The sequence below is a fragment of the Ascidiella aspersa genome, chromosome 5 (genome assembly GCF_963924565.1).
Source record: "Ascidiella aspersa chromosome 5, kaAscAspe10.2, whole genome shotgun sequence".
NCBI lineage: Eukaryota > Metazoa > Chordata > Ascidiacea > Phlebobranchia > Ascidiidae > Ascidiella > Ascidiella aspersa.
In genome coordinates this window covers 29,140,755-29,158,418 of record NC_139451.1, presented here as the reverse complement: position 1 = coordinate 29,158,418, position 17,664 = coordinate 29,140,755, and the positions used below count along the sequence as shown (strand labels likewise).

General features: G+C 35.9%; 1 protein-coding gene across 1 annotated transcript; it reads right to left on the bottom strand.

Annotated features, from left to right (window-relative positions):
• Positions 1 to 14,319, bottom strand: LOC146145817 (uncharacterized). The gene is made up of 18 exons (XM_083390690.1): positions 14,234 to 14,319; positions 13,109 to 13,327; positions 12,400 to 12,677; positions 11,713 to 11,802; positions 10,782 to 10,880; positions 10,114 to 10,239; positions 9,077 to 9,145; positions 8,594 to 8,665; positions 7,363 to 7,497; positions 5,981 to 6,116; positions 4,816 to 5,093; positions 4,043 to 4,306; positions 3,412 to 3,501; positions 3,123 to 3,221; positions 2,802 to 2,927; positions 2,439 to 2,498; positions 711 to 833; positions 1 to 401 (listed from the first exon to the last, which is right to left on the bottom strand). The coding sequence occupies exons 1-18, from the start codon at positions 14,317 to 14,319 to the stop codon at positions 226 to 228; spliced, it is 2,526 nt and encodes an 841-aa protein (XP_083246816.1). The 3' UTR covers positions 1 to 225.
• Between the last annotated feature and the right edge of the window lie 3,345 nt (positions 14,320 to 17,664).

Here is a 17,664-nt window from a genome sequence, read left to right as displayed (position 1 = left end):
AACGAGAAAATAGAAATAGTGTAAATGTATTTATGCATTGTTACCTTGTGCACTGCATTTAAGCTCATGTTTTCAAAAGACTTGACTTGACTTAAGTCGTTTAGGTAATTTCACTCGAATTGGCTTAAATGTTTTGGATAAACGATTCGAATTTGTGAGAAATATTCACGAAATAAACGCAATCAGAAAACTTAGCATCAGCATCCTGGCCACTGTAAATTGAAATCAGCATAAGACCAACCATAAATTGTCATTCGTTAAAGATAAAGTCGTTGATAGAATGACGAATAGCACTTTAGCAATGTTGCTAAACGACAGTGTTGTTTGGACGAGGGTTGGTGCAGCGTTGTCCATATTGGATGTAGTCGAAGGTGTACTATTACTAGTTGCCGAAATAGGAACTGTTTATAAGTATTGCAATATAAATGGTATGTTTGCGACTGTTACTTTAACCCAAGTCGACAATGTTAACTGTCGTTATAGTAAGAATATTTAAGCCCAATAAATACTAGGTATCATTTTGAACGTTTCGAATATCTCTTATATTAATTGTCAAAATAGTGAGAAGACACCGATTATAAATGCATATTTCAAAATGATTCCTACTTCTGTAAACATCTTGATATTCTTACTACATCTTCCTACAACCTCCAACTAGTATGCTTCAATGCTAAAACTGTTTGATAATAATCAATAAAAATAATAATTACTTGTTGATGTATTGGGTCCCAGGCTGCTGAAGTTTAATGTTGTCATTTCATTGCTCATTAATTTGGAAGTAGAGGCGGTCAAATAAGCTTTGGTTGTTGATTTAATATTTGTCGCTTCGTGGCCTGAATGTATATTTCGTTAAAAAAAACATCGTTGGACAAAAATCTATGTAATCTTGATCCATGTGTAAAGTTGGATTTCTTTCACTTTGGAAAGCATCGTGGATTTTACCAACCACTATGCATTGTAAAGCTTCAAATGCTGTTACAGCACAGCAGTAAAAAAATCTGCCAAAAAACTGATTATTCATGCTTTTACACATGCTTTTTATCAATGTGACGTTACTCGTACTAGCATAATGTAGCAAGCATTGGCGTATGGTTGTGTCTTGACTAGCTTTTTTCTAACATTGTGTAGTTTAGTTGGAAGAGCGACGGTATCACCGGAGGATTTGAGTTCGAACCTCACTGCAGGCTAGTTGTTTTTCTAGCCTGCCGTTTTTGCATCATTGATTGACAGATGCTGTCAGTCTGCGATAGCTTTTCGATGTACTGTGATACGGAAGCCGTTGTCGTTGATGTAAAAACAGGTTCACGTTGGTTAATAAATACATATATGGGTGTGTATATCTTTCATATCCATGCTTTTGTTTCGTTTACTAGAAAATAACTATTGACGTTATTTTCCATTCCAGGGTTCTTAAACGTTTTCAACAAAAAACCCATAATAATAGGTTTTGATTAGCGACGGTATGAGTCGGTTTAAAACATTTAAAGATGACGCCAAAAAACAAGTCGACATACGAAACCTACTGTTACGGTCCAAAACAACCAGGAATGAAGTCCTGATACATTCAATGAAAATGTACCAAAGAGTTTTTTGCAAATACACTCTTGTCTTTCCCTTTTTAATTACGTGCAAAATATTGACAAAATTTAGGCTTTTCCTAAGTCAGAAATAATCGGCCAAAATATTACACACAATTAAAACATCGCACCGATTTTGCAACAGCAGTAGGTCGTAACATAACACATGGCTAATATGTTCAAAATAAAAGTGCAAAATTACTTACTCTGAGACGAAGTAGTCGTTTTATGCATGTAAGAACAACATAAACAGTAATTTGTTCAGCGCATTGTGACGTAAACACATACAGGGAAAGAGCGTGTTTCAAACTTTTACATGTATGACGTATTACCAACTCAATCACACACTAAAAGTTGTGACATTACCTTGAGAAGAAGTGGTGATTTTCTCCAATTCTGGAGTTATATTTTTCAGTCGTTAACTACCCGCGGAATAAATCGATTTGTAAACGAATTAGAACTATGATCCAGATTATTTCTTTGTAATGGAAAGAAAATCTAACATACTGTGCTCTTTTTATGCCAGTATTCCCGTGGTTTAGCATGCTATAGAATGGTTTTATTTGCATGTCAGCGCGGATGCTTTTTTAACATTCTCTATGGGTTAACAAGAAATTGACTAAATTGCTGAAATCGTTTATATAAAAATTACTGTTGTGCGCCCACGTTTAAGTCCAAAATATTTTGTGGAAAATGGATAAATTTTTATGACAAATCATGAGAATTTATCATGTAACTTTGCATCACAATAAGCAGGATAAATGATTTTCATTGACGTTTAGGTTTCGCAAAATGGACATACCTAATTTTATCCTGGCTAATTCATTAAAAGAAACAAAAGTGGAATATTAAAATGCTTACTTTGAGAAGAAATTGTGATTTCGTTTGTCTCGTTGTCTAACCCTGTTGTTAATTCAAAACCTGTAATAGTTTGAAAAATAAACGTTTTCACATTCTTGTTACAAATAATAAAAACGACGATGGTAACTCGAAAGAAGGACTGAAAACAATATTTCGTTTTTATACATCAAGTCAAGTCCATTTGTTTTGCAAATAGAAAGCCAAGAGAGAAACTAAACATTCGAACGTGAATTCTTAAATCTATCCATTAAAATGTTTCATCCAATTGCGTTTCGATGAGTGTAGAGTTAACAATAAACCTTATTTTGCCGTTTCGCGATTAGAATATGCTGCTGTTTACTGTACTTTTTGTATTACGCTTACCTGTACACTGAACTCCATATCCGATAATTTGATTTTGACAAATGCAAGCAGGGTTGCTTTTAGAATTGATGCAATAGACCCAATTGTTACAGTTGATATAGTCACCAGCTACACATTCACCAGAGTCTAACAAACACATTAAACTTTTTTCTCTAAGTTTAGACGTTTTAATGTTAAGAAATGTTTATAGATGGTTTAAAACATTACAGTTCTATAGTTATACCTTATTAATAAAAATAACATTCAATTTTTCTCGAGCCCAGAAACAGCTAAGTAGTTATAATTCACATATTATGTGCCTCATATACTAAATAAATATACCTTGGCATTGAAAGTGTCCTGGTTCACAAACACAACTGGTTCCGTTCCATAATTGTGTAACATGGCAACCGTGAACAACATTTGTGCATTTTCGTCCATCTAAATACACGAAGATAACATATTGAATATACCTCGATAAATTACACTTTTCCATTGTCACAATAGTTTACTCGGCATCATGCAGCCCCACTAAACAACTAGAAGTGCGTCCTAAAAAAAGTGCATATAATGAGGACTTCCTTTTTTTAAGTTAATCTCAAAACACTTCATAAATTTGTTTTTTCCTCACCAAAGCAGGTTGTTTCAGTCAACTTGCAGGACTTGCATTCTTCCCTTGCAGCATCGCAATATCCTGGAACTGTTGGCGCGGACGTGTTTTCTGAACAAATTCATGTTTATGTCGCAACAGCTGTTTGTTGGTGTTTACCAACAGATCTAAAATTGCAAAATTCTTTGCAGTGTTACAAATCTTTCTAAAATAGCTTAAATCCAAGGAGTCTTTTGCAAATATAACAGGTTGAGTCCTTGTCCAAGCCATCGGTTGCTCAAGTCAAGTCCCAGTTAAGTCATTATGAGAGCAAGTTAGCTGCAATTCATGTCATTGACATAAAAGTAAAACGATAACCATTGGTGACTTGTCTGATTAGAAGCAACAATTCAACTAAAAAATAACACAAACGCAATATACAGCAATCAATTTTTTAATGTGCGAAACTTGAGGTAAATTTTAATGAAAAACACTCAAGGTAATTCCAAGATATTTGACAAAATGACTTAAGTAGTTTGTCCAAAAGATGTAAGTCAAGTCACAATTACAACATTGCCTATATTTGGAACAAGCGCGCGCAATTAAAGGCCTGTCTGGTAAATTATGCTTTCGCGTAACAAATGACTATGGAATAGATGTATTTAAAAGTTACCGAATAGTGGTTGCCAATCCATCACCACCTTCTCGTCTCCCCAAGTGTTGGAAACGTCAATCCGATGAACCCGGGCTCGAAACTCGCACAAGCCGACGCTGAGCAACTCCACAGCGAAGTTGTCGCCGTACTGAGGTTCACCGGCAGCCGATAGATTCAGGCTTGGAATCTGACAGAATCGACCGGGAAATTTTACTGTCAGTTCAATGCCGTTCTGGTCCCAATGGTTTGATCCAACCCAATGTTTCTCTAGCTCGCACATATCTACAACAAAAGTAAAAAAAGTACGTTGTTTGTACCGTATGACAATGCCTACAGATAAGCCGAAATAGGTTTCGTTTTTTTATTGTTTTTTTTATGTTTAGGATTAACCTCCCAATTTACATAACTTTGTTTTAAACGTTCATCTTCATATGTAGAATAGTATGTTGTTGTTGCCGGAAGGTAAGTCCAACAGAAAGGCCGAACTATAGTATTTTGGAGGAGCTAATGATTTTTAGACATCACCTCCCAATTTACATAGCCCTAATAAAGTCAAACTTATCAAGCGACCTACCTTTAATGTTTCATCTTAAAATGAAAAACGCAAATGAACGCCATGGCGCCTCTAATATAATAAAAACTGTTCTAACATGAGGCACCAAATGATAGTGCAAATTAATTAGCAAACTTATAACAAACAATTTAGTAAAAGAGTTATAATAATAAAACAGCCGGGTCAAAGTTAGTGATGAGAATTCCATGCATACTAAACACGTAGAAGGTAAGGTAACCTTGTGGAAAAGAATAATTGACACAGGGGATTTCGCAAATTGAAAACTGCTTGTAAAAACACCAATCGTCGGCCATTCCGTATTCCCTGGTGCTGTAGCTGTAGTCGATTAGGCCACAGTCGCCAGAAAAATATGGTAGGTTGTCATGAAAAAAGCTGTTTTCGTCTCTAACGGCCACGTCGTCCACATAAATCCAGTCCATGTGTCTGTCGAATTTAGCACCGATCCAGTACCGAAAGGTATTTGGGTGTTGCAAGATGGTTTCCGACATTAATTTGCTGAAACCAACAAGTTACAATCACGGTACCGAAAACGTACTATGCAGTTCATTCCTAAACGTAAGTCTTGGAGGAATGTGATCGTTTTGCCGTTTTGGAGTGTTTGTTAAAATACGAATACAGAGTTTCAATAATGTCATATGTTGCTGTTGTAATATCCAGACTAATATTCGCAATTAAGTAGTGTAACGTTCTGGCAAAGACTTCCATTTTTTCGCAATTTACTTATTCGGGAGTTTCGCTGCTTGGCGTGGTATAAATTTATTCTATGTACGAAATATTTCACAGCAAATTAAATTCACCACTAACGGAGTTGTACGGCAATGACTAGTATAATAGTTGCGGTAATTTTATCAAATCTAAGAACGTTTACGGGCACGATAAAACATCTAACAGAAAAGCATGGGGCCGAAATTTCTGAGTTGAGAGGTTTATTGAAATAATTAGAATCTCCACGCCGTATTGCATTAGTTTACTAATGTCGACATATAAATGAATGACCTTGTATGACTTTGAAGCCGTATCAAATGGACGATAGCAGTCAGAGATTTTGTGACGTCATATTTTGTATACAAACATCAAAACTTTCCGCCAGCGTCGTTACACTGTTTTGTTGACAGTCACCATACTAACCATACAGCTATGTAAAAAAAAAATGTACATTACTTATGTACTTACTAAACCTATATACCTATGATAATAGAAAATCGAATTTATTCAACAAAGGAAATTAAGGCCATGAAAAAATGAATCTTTATATTGTTTTTGTTTTTTCATGCAGTGAATTCAGGGAAAGGAACATTTATTTAAAATTCACAAGAATGAAAACATTTGCTGCTGCAAAGTCGGCAGACAAACCAACGATTAACAAAAAAACGAAGTGGTACTTGCGAAGTGTTACGTTTCTCATTCCAGTATAAGCTAGGTCTCCACCCTTTGCCACGCAGAACGCCCTTGCGTTGTACCACGTCATCTCGGAGAAATTAATAAAGAACACGGGAGGTCCGTTATCGCACGATTTCTCTGAAGACGATATATGTGTATTATTTATTAGTAGGGTGACCGATAATATCGGATCGGGGCCGATGTGAAACCAAATAAATGCAAGACTCTCAGTCATGATTTGCGATTCGACGCAGCAATTGTAATGCGGAAGGTAACATTTTTATTAAAAAGTTGGCCAAACTGCTTTAACGCTTAAGAAAGTTTTGCTTAAAAGCATTCGAAATTTCTTTTGAACTTTTCACCTCTGTTTATTTTTTTTTATTTATTTATTTTTTTTAAATTATATATTGTTTGCAAAGATGTAATTTGGTTCATTTTTCGAAACGGATTACGCTACTTTGTTTATACCCCTAGACCAGTGGTTCTCAACCCTTTTTTCTTTCGTGGCCCATTCTCGTTGCACAAAAATTCTGTGGCCCAATAAATTTTTATGAAAGAACAAACTATAAAAAAGGTTTAGAACAAAAAATAGCGGAACATTTATGAATACGGATTATTTATTCAACCGTGTATTACTAAATACTTGCTTCTAAACAATAAATTCACTTTTTATTTACATTCCTTTTCAATTCCTCCCCAATCCATTATCCCTGTAAAATTAGGTATAGTGACACAAATGAAACTAAATTCTTTAATAAATCTACCTTTTTTAAATTGGTCTGTGGGCCCATCTAAAAAGTTTCAATGGCCCACCAGTGAGCCATGGCCCACTGGTTGATAACCGCTGCCCTAGACATATACTGTAAATTAGCAATATTGACTTGAGAAAAAATATGTGACAATCTTCCAGCGATATAATATCTTGGCAACCCAAACTACTTAAAACTAAAAAAACAAAAATTCTCTGCAAAATTAGAAAACACAAATTCTCTGCAAATCACTGTGCACCAATGTCGCAATTTATTTGCGTGTGGTATAGCAATTTTGTAACGTTGAAGAAGCAAGAGCCATTTCAATTTACTATGACTCGTAGCAATAGTTAGTAAACCGGGTTTAAACTAAAAAAAATAAAAAGATTTCAGCTTTTTCCTGCAAGCTCGAGCCTATAATACATAATATTGCAGCATATTGGTTAGAAGTTGCAGTTAGAATTAGTAAGAATATCAATTCCCATAGAGAAGTATGGTAACATTTTGAACGTTCTGAATGTTGAAAATGACAAAAGAGTTATTCGATACGTCCAAAATTATACCTATTTTCATGGCCTTTGATTTTCTTACAATAACAAAATAGTTTATAACATTTATAAAAGTTGATACGTTACCGCCAAGAATGTTGTCACTTGATGTTGTGTGTTCAGGTTTCGTTACTCCGTTGCTGGCAAATATTGAAGTTGGTGTTGTCAAAATGTTCTCCTCAGTTTGCAAATTCGTTTTACTTGTTTGAGCAGTGTTGTCAACTTTCAAAGAAAACAAAAGCCAAGGTTGAAAAAGTGTTATAACTTCAATGTAAAATATATAACGATTCTAAATTTTTGATGTTCGACGGGATTCTGGGCGGCCCGCAGACAGATTCCGGTCTTACATGATAATGTGGCCCGCAGCAACAGTCTGCCGCAATCCCCCCACTAATACGTCAAATAATAGTGATTGTTGGTATTCTTTAGTTGTTTATTTTGGGTTAAAACTAAAGAAGAAACAACATCAACGTTAGAATAAGACCAAAATAGGACTAATACCTATAAATAGTCGTAGTACCGTATAAATTGGAATAAGTCATAAACCCGTTGGATTAAGACCTGAATGACCGGAATCAGATCTATCAAACATTTTACCTAACCCTAAACCCACCTCTCAGTACATCACTAACTCCCTAATAATTTCAACCCTAACCCTAACCCAATTTCTAACCTTACCTATTACCCACCAATAACCACGAAGGGACAAAAAGTCAGGTGCCAAAACAGCGGCGCCCTTCAAACTAGTGCGCCTAAATTTCGACACCAAAACGGCCGATCATCCCACCTCCCATACCTTCCTAAAGTTTCAGGCGCTATTTAGGCCTTATTCCGACAGATTTATGTCTTATTCAGACGATTAAGTTCTTACTCTGTCGTGAGTATTACAGCATATTTGGCTTTAATACTACGGTATTATTGATTTTTCTGCTTTAGGTATTGTTGCTTTTTAGGTGTTGGTGTGTGTTCCCAAATTAGATTTAGAATTTACATCAATACTTCCCCTTAAATTTTACCAATGAACATAAAGTTGACAAGGAGTGTCGCAAATTTAACAAGGGTTGGATACCCAAGGACTTTTTACAACATTAGCCGCCATTATGTGACAAAACATACAGGCTATGGCAGTACGATTATTGGATCGATTCAGTAATCCGGCCCGCAAAGTACTTAATTATACCATAATAGGCCCGCCGACTGGAGAAGTTGCCCGCCACTGACCTATAACGTATAACACATCGCAGAGATTTCGCCATAGTAGGGATTGCATGCTAATAGCTAAAACGCTAGATGTAAAAGCGACACATAAGTTAATTACTTTGAGAAGACGTTGTCATTGTTTTCCATTCTTTGGTCACGCTGTCCAATCCAGTTGTTAACTCCGTGCCTTCTAAATGAATAAATAAGATTAAAAAGGCAATAAAGGTAAAAAGAAATACTAAGAATAGTTTTTTTTAACTCATTCTTCATTCAAATGTAAGTTTTGCATTTCAAAAATTATCACATCTTGCTGGATAATTTTACACACATTCAGCAAAACTAACAGCAAAAAAAGACACAACATCGAGCAAATGGGAATTGTTCAGTGTCTTTGAAAAACCACGTAGTTTTTCTTGATTAAAAGACAAATCGACTAAGATGATAACATATAGTAGCCCTAGTTTAAAGCGCAAATGAAGCGTAATGTATCGATGAAATTTCCGCTACACTTAGGGTATTGTTACGTTTACATACAAACAGCAAACAGCATGGTTCAAACTTTTGCATGACTAACATGCTAGCAACCCAGTCAAACACTAACCTTGAGAGGAAGTTGTCATTTTCACCAATTTTGTTGTAATGTTTTCTAATTTAGTTGTTAACTGGATGCCTGCGTAATAAATCAATTTGTAAACGAGCTACAACTATCATCGAATTATTTTTAGTTCAAAAAATGTCTAGGAAATCTAACGCTCTGTCAACTTTTTTCCATAATTTCAGTATTAGCTTTGAGGTTTAGCATGATCCTGACTAGAGATGTCTGATAATATGGGATCAGAGCCGATACCCGATGTAAAGTCGTAGTATCGGTGCTCGTACGATAACAAATTAACATATGAATTCCAGCCAAGATTTGCAATCCCACGCAGCGATTCAAACTTCAAAGGTATTAATCGAAAATTATAAATAGGCAGTGTTGTAAACAAGTCATTTTAAAAAGACTTAAGTCCCAGTCAAGTCATAATTAGAGCAAGTCATCTCCTTGTCATAAAAATAAAACGTTAAACCCATAAGAATTTAAACTCTTATGATTATGAACAATAACTGAACTAAAAAATAAGGAAAGCGGAACATAGAGCAAGCAATTTATTTTTGCAAAAAATAGGCAAAAATTTGGACAAATAGCTCAATTTTATTAAAAAAAATACTTAAAGAAATGCTTTATTTCAACCCAAGTCATTTGTTCAAAAGACTTAAGTCAACTCAAGTCATTTTGCCCAAATGACTTAAGTCAAGTCAAGTCATTTAAAAGTAATATATACACTCACCGAATCAAGTATTTCTGTTCGACGAAGTGTATGATTTTTTATGAATGACGTTAGCCGTGTTACAAAGCAGTTAGTGATAAGGAAAAAATGTATACATATATATCGTTTTGCCAAACTTTTATTTGCGTTGTTGTAATGAGAGATGTGTCTTTGAGCTAAGACCATGCAATCCAAATGGGCTTAAACACACTAGAAATATAATTCAGGTTCCAGCAAAAGGCAAAAATATTTTACATTTATTAAGTCTAAATAGGCAAACTAACAACTTGAATGGGCGACGGCCCTTTCCTGGATTTTCCCTGATACTTACCTGTGCACTCAATTCCATAGCCGGTAAGTTGATTTTGACAGATGCAGGATGGATTGTTCTCGGAAATGATGCAAAAGGCTGAATTGTTGCAAGTAATGTTGTCACCAGCCACACATTCACCAGAATCTGTGAACACGCAATTTGTTTAAAATATATACATTGAAAGAAAAATTTGACTTAGTTTTGTTAGCGTTTTGTTAGTAAATTGTGTTTAAGGAGGGTTTAAATCGTTTCAGTTGCAAATCATCGACTGTTGAAATAAATGACTTTGTTTAAGTTCTTTATTAGGCTACGAATGAGTCAAAGTCATTTTGCCAAAGTGTTTCAATAAATTACAATTTTTTGTGAAGATTAGATATCAACTTATCTTATTGTCATAATATAGTTTGCCTGCAATTTGCATTGTCTTGGTGGTTGCCAAATAAAGCAATTCGAGAGGTCGTTATTTTGTTTAATAGAACAAACGTGCATATAATAATGACTTGGACTTGATGTGTTATTTACAGAAATACTTGACTTAGAGTTATTTTGCAAATACAGGGCTGGTAACAACACTGCGATACTCTATTCAAAATGTCATTCGACGTACTTGAGTGCAGAAACAGCGATTGCAATGCAACTGCATCTAATATACGTTAAATAATAACATATGCCTTAGGTACATATACCTGTACATTGAAAGTGTCCTAGTTCACAAACGCAACTTGTTCCGTTCCATAATTGTGTGTGGTGACATCGGTGAACGGCTCCCGTACATTTTCGTCCATCTAAATTATGGCAATTATCGAGATATAATAGTCGACTTTATAATTTGGTTGCAGTGACCAGGAGAAATGTGCAAATATCGCGAAATCATTCGTTATCCAGGTTTCGTTTTGAGACACGGGAGTAGCAAAGACACGAGCCTATTTAAGACCTACCTCGGTAAATTCTAAATAAAGATTAATAACAAAAATTATTAGTTAATATTTAAGCTTTCAAGCTTAGCAATAATATAGTTAACGTATTGAAATTCACTTATATTATAACTACAAAGGTGGTCATGCCATGTCATCCACATTGGTAAATACTGTGCTCGTACATGAATGAAGTAGTACTGACCAGGAATTACTGTACTCTGATGACGATGCATGAGTGCCTTCGATAAGGCTATTCACAAAATCAGTTTGCCTCATTTGGTTGATATATCATTTTCATCATGTTCCAGTGTTATAATGATTTAAGTCAAGTACTCAAGTCACTGTTTTTAAATGACTTGACTTGGCTTAAGTCTTTTAAACAAATGACTTTGGTTTAAATGAAGGGTTTTCATTAGGCATATTTTATAAAATTGGGTTATTTATCTTATCTTGTGAACATAAAACTATTTGCTTGCTATATAATGTTGCTTTCTGATTATTTTTTACTTAAGGTGTTGCTTATAATCGGGCGAATAGTTATTTTACAAGTGACTTCACTTGGACCTAATTATTTCTAATTGACGTGACTGGGAGTTAGGTCATTTTGAAATCTAGTTTACGACGTTGCCATGTTCTTTTGAACATTTTTATCTACCTAACACTTTTTATTTTATATTCTTTTTTACTGGGTATATCTCACCAAAGCAAGTAGTGTCATTCAGTTGGCATGATCTGCATTCATCCTTTGCCGGATCGCAATACCCTGGAACTGCTGGTGCCGACATGTTTTCTAATAGATTAACGGTTATACAAACACTCTCTTCATTTTACGTTGTTTTTTTAAAAGAGGACATATAATGCCACCCCTTGATCTTGATCTGACCCTGCTGTAAAGGTAATTTAAAAATCTAATATACAAAAAATACCTTATTTAGAATGTTCATTTAAAATTGATACATTGCCTGTCAGCAACAGTGTATACTTACATGACGGGGGGCCTTTAACCGGATCACTGTGGGGTGTCCTGCCATTTTTTTCCCCGGGTAACAACGGGTTTGTTTGGGGGGCAGTAAAATACTAAAATTGCTACCTCACTGACACTATATTATTACTTACACCTCAACCAAAAAGGCGAAAATGTTGACCTTCTGCCGATGCGCAGTTATAACTCGAGCCCTATCTTCAAGTGGCGGCACCATCTCCCCTCCCCCCCTAATGGTTGTCATGAGGACTGGGCCTGAGCTGACACTTCAGGCATTTCTGGCCTCTTTTTTGGTCAATAGGAAGAACAAGCCACTACCCCTTACCCTTACTTTACACTTACTTTCTTTACTTTTCAGTTAACACAAAAAAACGTGCAGGGCCTATACAAGAACCCAAAGGTTACCAAATTTCGGTTGCCACTCTAGCGCCACCTTCTCGTCCCACCATGTGTTCCAAGAGTCAGTCCGACGGACCCGGGTTCGAAACTCGCACAAACCGACTTGGAGAAGTTCGACCCCTAAGACATCTCCATACACGGGGTCACGAAAAACAGATAGATCCAAGCTAGGAATTTGACAGAACCTCCCGGGGAATGTAATTGTGACTTCGATGCCTTCCATGTTCCATTGGTTTGATCCAACGCTATGATACTTCGTGTTGCACATTGCTAGAACAAAAGAACTGAGTGTAATCACCCATGAGTAGGGAGATTTATCAAATTCGTCAGATTGTTATTTACTCCATAAAGATGACGTCCCAATTTAGATCAAACCGTTACTTTTGAAATCAAACAATCTTAAGAAATTGATAAGCGAACAACACTTTTGCGTTTTATGTTCATCTTTTGTAAAAGACAGTAAACGTGGCATGGCGTCTTTAATAATTAGCTACAAACATTTCCAAATTTTCGAATGAAACATTTCAGCGGGAAATTCGAGTAAAGCGTCAAATACGTATGGTTCATATGAGTTATGATAAACTTGGGTAAATTGCTTCTCCAACATTCATGCATATCACATATATAACCAACACGCAACAGCTTCACCCAACCTTGTCGAAGCGAATAGTTGACACAGGGGATTTCGCAAATTGATGGTTGGTTATCAGAACACCGATCATCGCCCATTAAGTATTCGTTGGTGCTGTAGGTGTAGTAGATCAGGCCGCAGTCACCAGACCAATCAGGTTCGTTGTCGTAGAAGAAGCTGTTTTCATCTCTTACGGCTACGCCATCCACGTAAAACCAATCGCCGATGTTCCTGTCGAATTGAACGCCGATCCAGTATCGGAATGACGGTGGATGTGGCAAGATCTTTTGATTGATCAGTTCGCTACAATTAACAAGTTAAAATTGCATTCTGATACAAAATGTGCTACTTCTAGATAAACATTCCGACAGAATTATTTGTTGATAACCGTATTCTATCGGCGGGTTGCGGTGTCCGTTAAAAACAAAAGAAGGCTTTTTTTTTAATAATGGCATCTCTATTGCAGTTGTAGGCCTATAACCTATTGGATTTTAATCAGAACTGATATAGGTGCTTTAGCACTGAATCCATACGAGGGAAGCCATTGGCTTAGTAGAGTTTATTTCTACTGGAGGTTCGTCTCTGTAGATTGATTAAAATATATAGTGTATTAAAATATTAAATTACATTTACCTATACTACGAGTGTGTAATATTGACTGTAGTAGACGTATCTACTGTAAGTGACAAAGCAGAAATCATTAGAAAAGGGATTTCTGTGTAATGTCCACCTATTTGAAACTGTATTTGGTTAGTCACCTACTCCTATAAGAAGCTCCTTCAACAAGGCAATTGGGAACTGGTGAAATTCAGTCACAATTAAATCTATAAACTTTAAGGCAAACGGCAAAAAATGCACAGAACAGCTCGAAGCGAAACGTGCTAAGGTGAAAAAGTACTGTTATGATATGTAAAACACGTCTAACATTTTTCGCTATCGTCGTTGAATTTTTTTGTTACTTTAACCTTTACATACATGAGGGTTGCCCTACGGTCAACATTTAACATAATAACATAAAGGTGACTTTTACATCTACTTAAAAGTACAATTCATTGTTTCAAGTAAGTAAAAGGACATCAAGAGAGAGACTACTAACAATTCAGTGCTTTTTGTGCAGTCACTTCGAAGAAAGGCAGTTTTCACTTCGCAGCTTTCAAAACCTTTACTGTTGTGAAAACACCAAAAACTTAAAAAAACATGGAGCGTTACTTGCGAATTGTTTCGTTCCTCATTCCAGTACAAGCTAGGTCTCCTCCCTTAGCAATACAGAACGCCCTTGCGTTGTCCCACGTCATCTTTGAGAAATTTATGAAGAACACGGGAGGAACATTCCTGCACGATTTCTCTGGAAATATTGCATGTGCAATTTATTATAGCTGTATGTTCAATAAAACGTCACCGTATTTCACAATGTGTTGCAACCGTATTTGGGATGCAGCGTATTAGCAATAGGTAACACGCTTACATTAAACACACATTAAAGGTGAATAAGCCACCTAAAAGATTTTGCTTTTTATTTTTTTTTTTGTTTAATAAGAAATACCAAAGGAACATAAGTTAAGCAAATATAGAAAACACTGTTTAGGCCTATATCAAAATCATGATTGATAACCATACATTTAGTGTAGCTTACCTGAATTGCCTTGCGTAGAATTTAGCAAAACCGGAAGACTGGATAATAGCATCAAGCAAAATCTCATCGCTTAAAGTTACTAAAAAAATGGAAAATGTTGAATCCTAACGACAGAAGCGAAGTTAAGAATATTGCTTCAAACTGTTTGAACTGCTGTTTTTTCTAGAAATCAATAGTTGAAAACTCCGAAAAAACAAATTCTGTTAGGCAGGATGATTATCTAGTTTTGTGTTTTCTTTTCTATAAATCAAAGTGTACCTGGTATCTACAGTTCATATGCGAACGTAACACTACACTTTTACCGGAAACGCGTCGCAGTTCAGATCAGATAAATCACAGAAAAACAATTTAGAGAAGATCAGTTCAGTTCTAACTTTCAGCAGGTTAATTACAGTCAGTTAGGCTCAATCCAGTACTTCCTTATATGGTCGTATATCCTTATTTCCGTGAACAGCGTGCAGTTTTGTTTTGCTTAAAAGGTTAAACGCAAGCAACATGTACGCCACATGTGAATATCCACTGCATGCTTTGCGGTGCTTCAAACAAAACGTGTAATTTATTTTAAGATTTTTTTTAAATTTAAATTTAAAAGATGAACAAAACGTTGGTTGCGTGTCAGTGTATTGTGCTTCCGCCATTTAAAACATCCAATTAAACCTTGTTTTGGAAATGGACTATCTCTTATGGTTAAGTAATAATAATACCTTGTTTTACCGTAACTAATTAAATATGCCTTGTTAAAACTTCGTATGATCCAAATCCAAAAGAATGCTGGAAGCTAACAGGGAGATTACATGGTAATCTCGAAATACATCGAAGAGTTTAAACTGGATAAAAATCTTACAAATGTAATTATTTTGCATCGATTATTTAATCGTGTGCGCGAGTTGTTCTTTCCACTATTTCTTTCTTACTCACGTAAATTATATCACTTTTATATTTTTGCACCTCACCTTTCACCCTTTATTTCTTATCTTATCACGTTTTCTGTTGGCACCTGATAATTAGTTATGATTGACACTTACATCATAATGTCACTTCGTTATGGTGGAACCGAAAACCAATGAAGGCCGGCTTTTATTTGCGTTTACGTTTTTTTCTGTTTTACTTACGATTCGCATATATTAATACAGTTTAAACTTTAAAGACACTTTGTGTAGCGCTTGGCATCCGACAGGCCGTTAAGTATAAGGATCCTGCAAGGTAGCACAACAAATATACTAAGTAAAATGTTTCAATATGGCAAAGTCCGACAAGTGTCGGGCTCGTGGTAGGCAGCTTCTCCAAACAACTCCATACTATCCGCTGTCATTGCGATTAGGTGACCAGGCGGACAAACACAATCTTGAGCCATTTTATTGATTTCTCGTTGAGTCAACACGCGAGACCAAATCATGGCGTTCTACACCGTTCCTCTGCAAACAACGAACACTTTTAGATTGTATATTATGTTCGGAGGGGTTTTCAGTCTAGAATATATTATATTGTGTCCGGGGAACTTCAGCGTGCGGAGTCGCAGTCGGAACTTGTTATACCACGCAAGACTACCCGAGTCTCGAGTTCGCCATGCGCAGTACGAAATTTCGAAACTGATAGTGCCGCAATCTGTAAATTGTAAAGGTGGAATAGAATATATGGTTGAATATTTGTTAACCATGTATTGTGGGTTGATGAAATATGCGACACCCTTATGTGTGGATTGCTGTATAATCCAGCTTAACTAAGATACGTAAATGGGTAAAATATAGGCTGTAGAATTGGACTCGATAACATCGCACATTTGGCCGGAGTCGGACATTTTTTCTGGTGGGTCTTCGTCTACTATTTGTTAAACTGAAAATTAAAAAATATATATATAAAAAACTAAACATTTAGGATATAAAAGAAGCAAGAACAATCAACCAGTCTAACAATTGTGTTTATTGTTAAAATTACAATTTAACAGTAATTTTTCATATACGTTAAAAATTTTTCCATATACGTTAAAATCGCAAGACACATAATTCTTATTCGGAATAAAATATGTTATGTCGCGAATAAACTTTATACCGCAATTTTAGTTACTTGTATATATGCTTTTGAGGTAAACCTAATATTCTTGCTAAATTTTTGAAAACAATCTATCTATAGAAATGTGAACAATTTGCTAAGTTGTATATCTTTGTAATCTGGTGTAATACGTCTAAATTGGGGGCCGCGTAGGCTTAAGGTTTTTGAAAACTGGAAAAGGGGTTGGCGACCACGTAGGTTGGGAACCACTGTTCTACTGTATATACCAGGGGTGGGCAAATGTATTCAATGGAAGAGCCATTTGCAGAAAATACAAGCACCAAAGAGCCTCAAAATTATTTCAATACAAAAACGATAAATAATGCAAGGCCAGCCGCAAAAACAACAGAATTGTAATATAACAAAATGGTAATATTCAACACAATAATAACGGTAATAGCAAAATAACACGCACAATATTTATTAATATCAGTCTTTTGTTAACTAACTCTTCGGGCTCTATGTCTAGTGTTACGTCATAAACGAAATGCTGGCCTAAATAAAGAAAAGAAAACGAGAGAGACGTTTATAAACGGTACTCTTGGTAACCTTTACATTTTTTTGAAATTTTACGATTCAACTAGAAGATCCACAAAAAACATGCCGGACTGCCGCATGCGGCTCGCGAGCCGCAGTTTGGTATATACGCACGTCAAAGATTGTCCTGCTTCTAAATTGGTGGTATTTCCATTTTGATGTTGAGCCAGAACCAAGCTGCCGCCGCAAGTCACAGCATCGAATTCGTTCAGCCATGGCCCGTTGCTCCGACCGTTAATGAACACGCCGAGCCTTCGTGCTGAATTATCGAACCAGGCACAAATGTGAGTCTACAAGGAGCGGGATATTTCGCTTATATGAAACAATCATCAATTAAAATTGCTTAAAGCACGTTTTGGTGGTAATTTGGAGTTGTGGTACAAAGCACACCGTCGCGGCATCGCATAGACTAGAACAGTGG